This window comes from Aythya fuligula, chromosome 5, assembly GCF_009819795.1.
Source record: "Aythya fuligula isolate bAytFul2 chromosome 5, bAytFul2.pri, whole genome shotgun sequence".
Classification (NCBI taxonomy): Eukaryota; Metazoa; Chordata; class Aves; order Anseriformes; family Anatidae; genus Aythya; species Aythya fuligula.
The window spans coordinates 25307601-25320623 of NC_045563.1; the positions used below are offsets into that span (position 1 = coordinate 25307601).

Below are 13023 nucleotides of genomic sequence, written 5' to 3' on the forward strand. Positions count from 1 at the left end.
TCCTTCATACTGGAAATATATCACAGACCACTGAGCAGTTGGGGAGTGGTTGACTAAGGATCACGTGGTACACAAAAATGACTAGCAATGGAAATTCTAGGCTTTAGGTGATGATACTTCTAGATACAAAAATTATTTTTTGAAAATAATTATACTTTGTGTTAACCATTGTGTTTACCATATTTAAAATTATTTTCCTCAGCATTTTATTACAGTGTCATAAATCCTGTTTTTGTTACAGACAGCGAGCAAAAGATCTCGAAGATGAGTTAGAAAGAACCATTCGTTCTTATCAGAATCAGGTATGTCTTTATGTTACTTGGCATTGATGCCAAGTAGGGATGGATGTTAATGCAACTGAAATACCACTTTCCATTAGGTTGTTGTACTGAATATGGCTTGTTCTTTTGTTTTGTTTTTCTCCTTGTCTTTTTCTTTATTACCTATTTTATGTCATCTGTTTTTCGTAGACTTACTGTCTTAGTAGAAATCACTAACTTCATTTAAAAATAAGTTCAGTTTAAGTTTACATGTCTCATGATAATTTACCTACATATTACATTTATGAATGAGAGCATATATTCAATCTTAAGTTTTCTTTTTCAGATGAATAATACACTTCGGTAATGATCTAACAAATATCTTTTTCACAGATTACTTCACATGAGAAAAAAGCTCATGATAATTGGGTAAGTTCCAAACAATAAATTTACTTAATTCTGTATGTCAACTATTGTCTCACTTTTCAATGGTCTGAATAGCTTGGTCTGTCACTTCTAAATTTGTTATTAAACACAGATCATCAAAATTAACCTGTTACCTACTGATTTCTTGCAGAAATACACAAAAGCATGTTAAAAATACTTTTGTCATAGAACAATTGCAATAATTGAGTGAGCTCTGAGCTCAGTAGAATTGAATACTACAATATTGTTTGCTATAGCACTAAATCTGCTTGAATAACATGTTGCCATTTAAAAAGTGCGTGGCATTTTGCTAATAATAAAAGCATTTGGCCTTGCTTTGGTGCCATTTTAATATTTTTCCTGGATGTACTCCATTCTTTTTATCTGCTAATAGAAGACGTTATGTCCTGCGAGAACAGTATGTTCCGTTGACAGCTTCCTAAGAATGTTGCTACAAAATGCTTTTTTTTTTTTTTTTAACCTTTTTTTTCCAAACAGGAAACTTTAAAATATCTCCTGACTAATACATTCTTCAGTTTCACTGAATGGTCTGTGTGAGATAGTCCTGTCAAAAGTTATGGCACTTCATGGTCATAATATTACAGATTTGAATTGTATTATTTTAAAAATAAAACTTGCATATGTAAAATTGGAGATTTTAAATCTTGTATGTGTTCCATAGATGCTTCAAAGCAATGAATTTAATTTCTGCAGTGTTAAGAATCTGCAGGAAAACTGTATTGTTTCCCAAAAAATTGGGTAGTAGAACTGCTAGTGTCATTTGGTGACGTTTTGAGACTGTTTCCTATGCTTTCTATATGAGTCATACATAATGAAAATACAATCTGAACACTTCAGATAGAAAAATGTATTGGATCTAGGAGCTGTCACATTTATGAAGCATTTAATTAATAAACAGCAATATCTAAGCATCTGATTTTTGTTCTTCTTGAAAGCTGACAGCCCGAGCAGCTGAAAGACACCTCAATGATATAAGAAAAGAAAATGCACATAACAGACAAAAGTAAGTGCAGTCCTCATCTGATTCTAAACAAATGTGATTTGTAATGTGAATATGTTTTGGATTTATGCAATTTGGTATTTTCTAGCCACATGTTAATCAATGGTGAATGAGACAGAGCAGAGAGCAGTGCTCTGCTGTAGCTCTGAATGAGGGGGAGTCATTTGAGGATTCTTGTAATGATACTATGCAAGAAAAAATGAACTATGTAAAGCATTGAAATATTTCAGAAAAGAAACAGAATGTAGGTCTAGGACTCCAGGGTTTTGATGGTACTGTTTTTTTTTTTAATAGGCATGTATTAACCAGAAGTCATGATTACTAAATAATCTTGCAGTTCTTTAATTCAGAAGTTTATACTGAACTAGCAGTTGAGGTGTGTAAGGGGGAAACCTTCAGATGTACAGCTAACTAACACTTGAAGTGCAACATATTCATGAGAATAGTGTTGTGCCTGGGAGTTAGGACATCTAGCATGCCACTTCAACTTATGAATTATAGCTTACATGCAATAGCATAAATACTTAAAGGAATTCTTAAATTCAGAGTTCTGTGATATCTCGCCTTTTTATTTAAGGAATGATATACATTTGTCTATTTAGCCCTTTTAGTAGAAATGTTACTAGTAAGCAGTGCAGCCCAGTAAAATTTTTGCATTTCTTTTTTGTTGTTTGTTTACAGATTAACAGAAGCAGAATTTAAACTTGACCTTTTAGAAAAAGATCCTTATGCTCTTGATGTTCCAGTTAGACCGTTTGGCAGAGGTACAGTGTTGAACTGTAAAATAGACTCTAATTGTTCTGGTTTCTGGTTTTGTTTCCCAAGACAGCACATATGTAGTCGTTTGAAAACTATCCTGGCCATGTGTATGTAGTAGTCATTAAAAAAAAAAAGTTACTCTAGGTCCTGTCAAGTATTTTGTTGAAATTAAGAGTGTTGGCAGTATTGCAGCATTGATGAGAGGAGAGTGGAATATGACACACATGGTAACTGGAACACAGTTCTTGTTTCACTTATACAATCTATTTTTAAACTTCACCTGAGAAGTTAATTACTTTATACAGTTTGCTGAACTAAGTATTGTGAACTTGAGCATTTTGTTTTAACTGTTCCAGAGCATTCCCCATATGGACCCTCACCAATGGGCCGGCCTTCATCTGAAACAAGAGCTTTTCTTTCCCCTCCAACTTTATTGGAGGGTCCTTTAAGGCTTTCACCTATGCTTCCAGGTGGAGGAGGAGGAAGAGGTACAATTCTTAAACTTGAAAATCTATCTATTCTGGATTTCTCTCTCCTCTGCTATAAACCTGTCACACCTTTTCCTCTTGCTGGTGACAAAAAGTATTAAAACCACCAATTCAGTACAAACAGGTCCTCAGACAAACTCTTCCTGTTTTTCAACTTGTTTCTAAAGCTGTCTAGTGTATACCAGCACAACGGAAAGTTTTGTTGGTACTAGTGGATTAGTCAGTAGATTGCTTTCAGAAGCATAAATTGAGAAAAGTGAAAAGCCAAGCTTAGTCTTGTTTTATTTTTTGGACAAATGCAGTTCTGCTGAAATAAACTTCTGATTTTAAAGTAAACAAGTTAATTAGTTTTCTCAGGAGAGAATGTTGATACTTCTCAATTGTCTAAAGATGGAGAGAGAAGAATCAAAAAAAACACAAGACACATCGACGTATGAAAAATGTTTCTATAGGAAGTTACTGATTCAGTAATGTTTTCCTCCCCTTAGTTTCTAAATTTAAGGTAGTCATTGTACATGGAGGCTGTTTCATTCCTACTGATGAAAGAGAACAGAAGGGTAAATGTAAAAAGGAGTAAAATGTAGAGTTTGAGAAGTAGGTGAAATAAATCCATAGTGTCATGGCTGATAAGGGAAGGAAACACTACTCCTTTGTAATTTTTTTTAAATGGAAACAGTGTTGATGAATGTTAGAGTAAGGTTCAGCATCTATTACAGGTAATGAAGAAGCTACTATTTAACTTAATACCGCTGTTAAATCTGTTGGTACCTATATTTGCTTCACAGGAAATACATCTAAATATGTTTCATCTATAAGGATGTCACTAATCAACATTGATTTTTAGAAGACTGTTTCTTTACTTTAATTCTCTCTAAGTGGTATACCCAGTTGCATATGAAAGTTGATTCACATTCTAAGTCAAGAAAAAAAAAAACAAAACCTGAGATCAAATGTTCAACCATAGCACACATACCACATGCAGGTAAAATCACATATTTGATAACTGCTTGCTTGAATAGAGACAGTATGTAATGAAACTGAGATGTTATATGAATCTTTAAAATTATAACTCAGCTGTTACTGGTGGGTAAGAGTGAAAACTGGATTTCAAAATGCACTCTTAGCAAGGAAAGAAATTATGCAAAGACGTTACTGTTCACTTTGCAATGGAGCACTAATCTAACTTGGGAAGATTAAACAAATGATGTGTTTAGTCAATGCTAACTATAGAGCGATTATAGTGCTTATCTCACTTTGCACAAGATAGAAAATGGCTTCAAATACTAAGTTGGATTTTAGGGTAGGGAATTACAGAATGATACTGGAATTCTGCATTTATGCAGACCAAATCTTACTTCAAAGGAAACGTGCAATCTGAAGTCACTCATCACATTTGTCTTCCACTTGCTTATATGTTGACCTGGTCTTCTCTATTTTTTTTTTTCTTGATTAAAGAGTTAGAACGAATGAGAATAATCTTGAATGTAATGCAAATATTTTTTTCAATGAGGTTGTTAACTTTGAGTGCTAATTTTTAAATTGATGAAGTCTTGTTAATGACAATTATTTTAGTACTAAGAATAACATTTATCATGAAGGCACCATTTTTATTTTTTTTACTTCAATGAACAGAAACTCTTAAAATGATTACCAAAAAAATCAGGTACTGTAGGCTACGCTCCCATTGAACTACATTTTTTTTCATTCCAACCAAACCTTTAAACACTTCTAGTAAGTCATCAGCAGCAAACAGCTGGAGATTCCTGGGGAGCTGTGCACCTCTCATGTCTTGAAAGTGTTGGCATTGCATGATATATTTTATTGTTTTCAGGCTTAATGAAGAAAGACACGTAATGTAGGATTTGAAAACCAGAGTAAATAGTTATCTCATTTCTTCAATTAGGATCCAGAGGACCAGGATCTACTGTCATGTATGAAGCTAGTAATGAAAGAGGAGAGCTGAGTTCTGATAGATTACCTGATCCCCACAGACCACCATCAGATACTGGATCCCTGTCTCCTCCTTGGGACAGAGAACGCAGGATAATTCTGCCTCCACCAGGTATAGAAATCTGCTTAGCTACTAGAATAATGGAGTTTCTGACTTGCAGCATAATTTTTTTTTTTTTTTTTGCTTAGCAATATGAGGTGTTTTCTAGGAATGGCATGTGCAGTCACACTGATAAGGTTTTTTAATAGTACAGTTTTATCCCCTTCTTGAATAGTGCAGTTCATTTGCACTTCTTCTGTGCTGTCTGTTAAATGTATATTGATCATAGCAGTGCATAATCAGCTGCTTAGTTTCATCTTTTACTAGGGGCTTATTTAGTGCATCAAAAGAGCTGTCTAGGCTAGATGATGAATGAGAGATCTGAGAAAGTCATAATTTTTAATGGTACATTAGCTTAAAAAAAAAAATCCCAAAAGCTAGCTGATTTTTTAATGTTTCTGCTGGTAGTAGGGGAACACCATGGGACAGTCATCCTGGCTGAAAACGTGCTGTTTAGTACTTATTTTCATGTCGATGTTGCCTCTTCCATAAATAACAACAGGAACAAAATAAGTCATCGCTCTCACTTTAGATAAACGTGTGTTACGCATCATCACTCAAGGAAGACATAGATAAAATGAAGAGGATACTGATGTTCTGAAGTAAACTGAATTCAGGGGAGGAAACAACCTTCCTGTGTACTTGTAATAAAGAAGCAAAAATACTACAATAAAAAAAAATAAAAAAAAAACAGGTGAATGTACTTCAGTTTTCAGATGCAGCAAGCTATTGTAGTTGCTGTGCATCTGTGTGTAAGCCTGATCATAAAACTCAAAATTCCCTCAGGATGCAGTTTTCCATTTGTCAGATCTCATCTATTTACAGGATACTGCAGTCCTGTTTTCTTGTCCAGAGCTGTGTTCTTATCCCATCCTTGCCCAGCATCTGACTAATACTCTTTGCCTTGTAGCTGCATAATTGCTAGATTCAATGCAAGGAGATGGGAAATGCAGTAGAGTGGTAAGAAATGTCATGGGAAACAGCACTCCTACATTAGCATGGCTTCAAATGTACAGTAACTTATTTTGACATGAGCCTTCGTTGCTGTGCTGAATCTTTGTTTCAAGGTCACTTATGTAATCACAACATAAAGAATTCTACTGTATATAAACCAAAAATCAGGGAGCTTTCTCTTTTGCAGCTCCTGAAATGTCAGTTTACTCCAAATGTAAGCTGTATATATGAAGGTGGGATTCCTACGGTCTGTTTTTTTTTTTTTTTTTTTAATTCTAGGATTGTTTGCCTACCCTGGTTAATAGTCACTTAGAATATTTACAGGAGCATAAGATATCCAGATAATTTTGCTGATATAAAATTACGTGAAATGAGGTAATAAATCTTCACTGACTTGTTTTGTGACTTTTTTGTTTTCAATGATAGGTGAGCCCTATTCTGATGCAGTTCTTCCTCCTCGAAGACAAGAAAGATTTTTCCCTAATCCTCCAAATACTGGAAGACTTTCTGGACCAGCGGAGCTACGAACGTACAACGTGCAGTCTTTTGATAAAACAGGTGGGAATTGCTTTACCTGGCTTCCATGACATGATCAGGAGTCTCAGTATAGGGTGACCATATGTACTACGCCATGGGAGGAGGGCAGTTTGACAGCTACCCCAGGCCTGATATGTTCTGTTGCGCAAAAACATTTTAATACCTGCTGGCTTTGATGCAGTCTTTCACTGTTCTCAGCAATTACAGGCTCTTCTATTGGGTGGATGGAATCCAGTGAATGGTAACCGTGAGGTATTTTCATTGTCCACCTTCACTGATCTGGGTATTAACCATTCAGACATGGCCTCCCATATCTTGTGGTTCCTCCCATGAAGCTCAACACAGTATTAAAGTTTCACAAACCCTTACTTGCATTTCTGTGTCATTTTTTATAAAGTTAGAGTAAATGAAACTGAAAGAACAACAGCAACATTTTCAAGTATTCACTGGCTTTGAGTAGAAAGTCCTGCAGCCTCCTTCAAACTGTTTGTAATACTTTGAGCTTTTTGTAGTTCACAGTGCAGTTGCCCATCAATTTCATCATGTTTCACTGTCTCATTACCATTTGAAATGGCCCAATTTTGTAAATTCTTGTTTGTGACACTGAGCAACACACAGACGCTCAGAGACAAAGTTGTGGTGACTTAAACCTTATCACTAACAATTTAAGAGCTCAGAGTCTTAATACTCATTAAACAGTTTTCATCATTATTTAATGCCTACTAAGTGACGTGTCTGAGTCGTCAGGAATAATGAAACCTTTAAACTCTTGACAGAAACTGTGCCAGGCAGTGTTCAGGTACACGTGATTAGTAGTAAGTTGCCATCTTCCTGGCAATAGAAGAGAAACCCTTTGTTTACTTGGTGTCATAATGTCAGAATGCTGAATTCTGTTTTGAGGTAAAGGTTTAATAGGGAATTGTTCTCTATTGGAAAATTCTGTACAGTTTTGTTCCTGTACAGCTACTCACCTTCCTACCACGTTCCCCAAGCCTGTCTGTTTCACTTCTGCTTCCTACTTCTTTGTATTCCATTGGGGAATTCCACTGCTTTCTTCAAAGTGCCTGGTTGCTGACTGAAGGACAGGAGGCGCATGTGGTCTTTGCACTCAGTTCTTGCATTCATTTTTACCCATTTATTTAGCTGCTAAAAATAAGCTGCTTTTAAAAGTTTTTTTCTTAAAAAAAAAAAAAAAGCTTATCTTCTTCTTGGGCAGTTCAAAACCAGCTTAATGGAAACTGTTTTGGATAACCTTGCTGCCAAAATTCACATGTAATTAAGCACATGTGAATGTTGATTTTAGAGGCATATAATTTCACTAGACTTGGGTATTTGTAAAAATAAAAACAAAACCAATACACCATCTGATTTCTGAAGAGCAGCATCTTGCAGTAGTGAAATCCAGACTCCAACTCAAATTAATTACGATTTCTCAGCAAGATGATCAAAATGTTATTTTCTGTGAGCAAGATAATCTGCATTTTCCTAAGCTGAGGTAGGTAACTCCAAAAATTTGAGGCAGGTACCTGGAGAGCAGGAAACTTTTTGTCAAAGGGTTAAAGTTTGACAGATTGTGAGCAACTTGACAGATTTAAAATGGAAAGTGTTTTGCAACTTAAGTATCAAGGCAGGAATATTCTCTGCATGACATAAGTAACTGAAATTCTTCAGATTGTTAAGTAACAGTATTTCTAACATAAGCAATGTAGGCCTGCTTGAAATGACACAATTTAGGTTTTTGGAAAGGACGTTTCTGTTTATTGAGAAAAGAGCTTTATTGCTTAAAGGAGAAGAGATGCAATTAATGTAAATGAAATCTATCACTTGTTAGCAGTATTGTTCTGGTCTTACGCTTTTTATTATTAGTGTCTTTGTTGATGCTGAAGTTTAAGGAAGCAGTATTTTTTCAAATCTCAAAGTGCTGAGTTTTTTGTTGTTGGTTTGGATTGTTTTGAAGACTGGAGTAAATTTAATATGTATCACTAGTATATTTATATCCACTTTGATTCTCCTCTGACAATTCTCTTCAATATTTTTCTCCATTTGTTTCTAAAAAATAATTGTTCTCTGGGGGTAGGTAGAGGTAAAAACACTGAAGTTCATATTTTTCTCTTCATTTATAAAGAGTACATCAGTAGGAAAATGCATCTGTAATGTGAGAAAAACATACTAAAATGGGAGAAAAAACTTTATTTGAATTAAGGATCCATACAAGAAACTTGAGTGAGAGCTATAGCCTGTGTATATTCATGTGCAACCTGAATGTTCAAGCATAGCTTTGTGTTCCTCTGTTTTCTTTCAGTCTGCCTGCACAATAGTTGCTTCATACAGCAGTATATTTATTTTTCTTGCCTGTATCTTCTAATTTAAGACAAAATGCTGGTGATGGGAAGGTGAACGTTGAATAACTTGTTTAACTTTTGCATACAGACGGACAAACATCTTCAGAAAATAGCCCACGGACAGAACCAAGTGGAAATGGGATGAAAGATCATTCTAATCTTAGTGTAAGTAGCTAACCAGAAACCTGATCTAAAGAATCCTTAATTTTCTGCAAAGTATATAGGAAAGTTTGTCTGTGGTACTTGGTCATGATTTGGACTGCACAGTGCAATGTAACACATAAAAATGAATGTAGACTTTTTATCAAAGCAGGTGCTGCCTTGTGAGTTAATTTTGAGATGTTGCTAATGTAATCCCCATTGCAAATTAGTTAAGGCCTGATTATGAAGCTATGGCCAGTGCACAGAGGTAGCCTGCTCAGAGTTAAGCTGTTGGGAGCTAGCTTGTAGCTAGTTCCAGTGGCAGCATGCATCAAAATGGACCTGATGGGATTGAAGATGCTCCCTCTCCTTATCTCTTTCCTAAAGCTAACTTCTCTGTTCTTGTTGTGCTACAGGACTCACTGCCTGATCAGCCACTGGCCTCTGAAAGCGAAGCAGTCAGCTCAGGGTTTGCTCCTCCACCTTTCCCTCCTGTCAGACCTCCCTTAATGCCTATGGATCCTAGAGGACCTTTCATGAGACGAGGACCTCCATTTCCTCTCCCTCCTCCTGCTGGCATGTACGGACCACGTGAATGTTTTCCAGTACGAGACTTCGGGCCACCACGCCCTCCAATGCCAAGTATGTAACTTTAGGGAGCATTTACTTCATATGATCATGAGTTATCACATGGGGTGAACACTTAAATCGTTACCTGCACATACTACTACTCAGTTCAGCTGCAGAGAGCATCTGTGTGCTGAAGGTGGTGGTGTGTATTTTCATCTTCTCAGTTGCTCACAGTGATAGTGCTTTTACAAATATTACCGTTAGAAAACAGCATATAAATACCGTTCAGCACCTGAAGGGTTCCTTTTCTCGCATAGTAAAGCAAGTAGATGCGAGGTTGCATCATACGTAAGTCTTAGTGTGATAAATCTTTAAACTCCATATCTTTAAGGTATGCTAACGTTCATACAGAGGCATGCATTTATGACATACCTGTTAATTGTTTCACCTTTCACATTTTTGGAGCAAGATGAAAGTATCAGACTGAAGGGCTTCTTCCTGGCTCTTGCTGTTCTGTGATTGACCTGGGAAGAACTGAGCTCTTTATCCCCCACAGCACCTGTGGGGTATGGCAATGAAGGTCTACCAGGTCATCATCACACTGAAGGTGGTGGCCACAGAAGCCCCTTACCAGGCACTAACTTGGCTACTGCCATGAGCCTGTCACAAGATCACTAGTGAGAAAAATATCACTTTGTCCTTCCCTTCCTAGCAGCTCTGTCTCACCAGAGCACCTCATCTAACATAGTTCTAATTTGTGACTTCTATTTCGGGAGGCTGTTGCTGAGCAATAAGATGCATAGGGTAAAGAAGCAGGTGTGTGTGCTGTTTGATTGTTATTAACTGGGCTACTCTCCTTGTCTCACAGTGAGAAATCCTTTCCCAATGAGATCTTTTCCTCACTATCCGCCTCAACGACCTGGATTCTTGCCTCCACCGCTGCCTCCTGAAAATAGAATCGAGCCACCTCAGTCAAATACAGCAGCTGTAGAACAAACGGACCCACAGCAAGAGACCTGACAGTCATTTGAACAATGTCTGTATTCTGCTAGTGGCATTTTCCCTTACATTAAGTAACCACTGTTACTTAGGTATATATATAAACTACTTTGCTCAAATTGAAGCTTAATAGAGAAGTCTCAGGATAGTATTTTGTAAATAAAGAATGAAATATAACTATGAATATTGTGAATAAGTGATTTCCATTGTACAGTAGTCATTTTAAATTAAGTATTTCTAATTTGAGTAATCTCTTCAAAGGTGTATAAAATTAAATCATGAATCATCTTAAAAGTCCAGCTGCTTTGTGCTTGTCTAGCTGTACAGGGACTCTGCATGCCAAGTGATGCTTGCTTTATGAGTAGAATGTGAAAAAATTTGAAACAATAAATGTCTACTGAAGATGATGAAATAAAGCTTCCCTTGCAAGTTCACTGTTACCATGATACTATAGAAGTAGTTGAGGAAGTAAAGAGGAACTTACATAAAAAATATATATATATATATTTTTTTTTTATAACTGCATGTGATGCTTCAGCACCACCAGACTATTGCCTTTAGAGATGCCTAACCACAGCAAATTGAAGCCCTTAATTAGCATGTTTTTTGTTTGCTTTTTCACTGTCTCACCCCAAGTACAATTAATAGTGTTTAGATTTTAATATTGCCATTAGGGAAGGTGCATGGGACAAAAAGACACATTAAGTTTCCAGTCCTCACTCTTCCAATTCTCCAACTCTGGAGAACCATCAGTATTTATCAACAAAATGGCTGTATAGTGTAGTGGGAGACTTATGTAACCATGCTCATCCTAACACATTACAGATAATTAAAAGAGCAAGGAAAAAAGTAAAATTCCTTTCTTGTCTAAAGCAAGCATACCCCATAGACTTAACAAAAGTAAAGCAATAAAAGTAGTCAAGAATATGCTGTTAGAGCAAACATGCATTTAAAACAAGCCCAAAGATACAGAAGCATCGTAGAAGCTAGAAAAAGGTTTTAGACAAGTGCCCACACATAAGTTGTAGTGTGTGCTAGGCTTCACAAAGGACGAAGAATCAAACAACAAAGAAAGCAAACTGCAAAATTGATAATCTTGTGTCTAGAAGTTTGGTATGTCAGTTCTCCTCATTCCTATTTGCTTCTTACCCTGTGATAATGGCTGTTGAAGCAGGCCCAGTCTCTGCAGCCAGGGCACAGGCATTTGGGTGAGATCTGGACAGAGCCTCACTCTAATTTTACCTGCCATACACTCTAAAGACTTCTGTTGGAAGCTGCTGGCTGTTTTGTCAGTTTGTTTTGTTTGAGACCAGCATGCTTCAGTTTAAAAACCACATAATTACTCACAATGCAGTCATTTGGTACAGAACCCTTTAAAAAAAACAGAAGGAAACTGTTTTTAGACAAGCCTCCAGTTACAGTAGCAGCAGTTCAACTGCCATCCCCCCCTTTACACACACAAAACACAGTTTTTAAATATAAACTTAGTGTGTACACTTGTTCTACTCTCACAGGCCACGACACCCCATAATTGGAAGTTACCAAAAAGCTCCAGAACACTTTTTTTTTTTTTGTAATTGCTGACTCAGATCAAGTCTGCCAGCTGAGCTTTTACTTTTGCAGCTCAATACTCCTCCTCTTAACCTTATTTCCCTGTTCTTATTTCAGCTGCAGAACTCTTCCACAGCTCTTTATTGCCCTTTCTTTCTTCCTAGTTTAGTCAGAGGTATTTAGAAAAGCCTTTGTACTGAAGCTAGTCACCAACAAATTCTGGCAACTGCTACTTTAAAGGCTCACATATGTTGAAATTTTTAACTGCTGTTCAGCTTAGCTCAGCTGTTGCATCACTTTTAGCCAATGATTTGCCTTCTGGAGTCTCCAAGTTTGCCTGCCAGACTTAACCAGGACCATACTAGAAACTATTGAGTTTTTACCCCTACCCTTACATCAGCCCCTAGAGGAACCAGAAGAGCAAACTACCAGCTTGACCCTGTCTGTAGGACATGGTTGATAGCACAGAAGTGCTTAGTTTGATAACACCACCACACTTTAAAGGGTTGCAAGCTACTTACAAACGTAACTACATTTTCTGAACAAGTACTATATTTTCTCTGTATATGCTGAATATTTGTTCTAGCTTATAATCAAGTTAATTGTCTCCAAAATACAATTCCTCCACCAAAACACTGTACTCTGAGCCCAGAATGATATTGGGAGCTGCAGGCAAACAAAGTTACCAGAACTAAGACACATCCTGCAGACAGATTGAAATAATTTCAGATACTCTTTTTCCAGTGACAGCCCAGCAATAGATACCATAGGTATGCAATAGGAAGTAGGGCAAAGTAGCCCATAAAATAGGTTACAGAAGCTTGACTGAGCAGGATCAAGCAAGCGTGTATGCAGGAAAGCCCCTGCTCCCCCACAGAGAAAAAGCAATCCAGCTTTAACAACTGAAGGCTTGTGTTTCAAGTTC

At 36.8% G+C, this 13023-nt stretch overlaps 1 protein-coding gene across 4 annotated transcripts in view; it reads left to right on the forward strand.

Moving 5' to 3' along the window:
* The window catches only part of MIA2 (MIA SH3 domain ER export factor 2), a 33360-nt gene extending 22397 nt beyond the window's left edge, over window positions 1-10963 (forward strand). For 3 of the 4 annotated variants that reach the window (XM_032188635.1, XM_032188636.1, XM_032188638.1), the window contains 10 exons: window positions 242-302; window positions 654-689; window positions 1643-1710; window positions 2389-2471; window positions 2823-2954; window positions 4858-5016; window positions 6385-6516; window positions 8926-9002; window positions 9395-9620; window positions 10417-10963. In XM_032188635.1, coding sequence (XP_032044526.1) covers window positions 242-302; window positions 654-689; window positions 1643-1710; window positions 2389-2471; window positions 2823-2954; window positions 4858-5016; window positions 6385-6516; window positions 8926-9002; window positions 9395-9620; window positions 10417-10568 — 1126 coding nt within the window. In that variant the 3' untranslated portion in view covers window positions 10569-10963. The remainder of the gene's footprint in view (window positions 1-241; window positions 303-653; window positions 690-1642; window positions 1711-2388; window positions 2472-2822; window positions 2955-4857; window positions 5017-6384; window positions 6517-8925; window positions 9003-9394; window positions 9621-10416) is intronic. The other variant, XM_032188637.1, reaches the window with a different exon arrangement.
* The last annotated feature ends 2060 nt before the right edge of the window (window positions 10964-13023 follow it).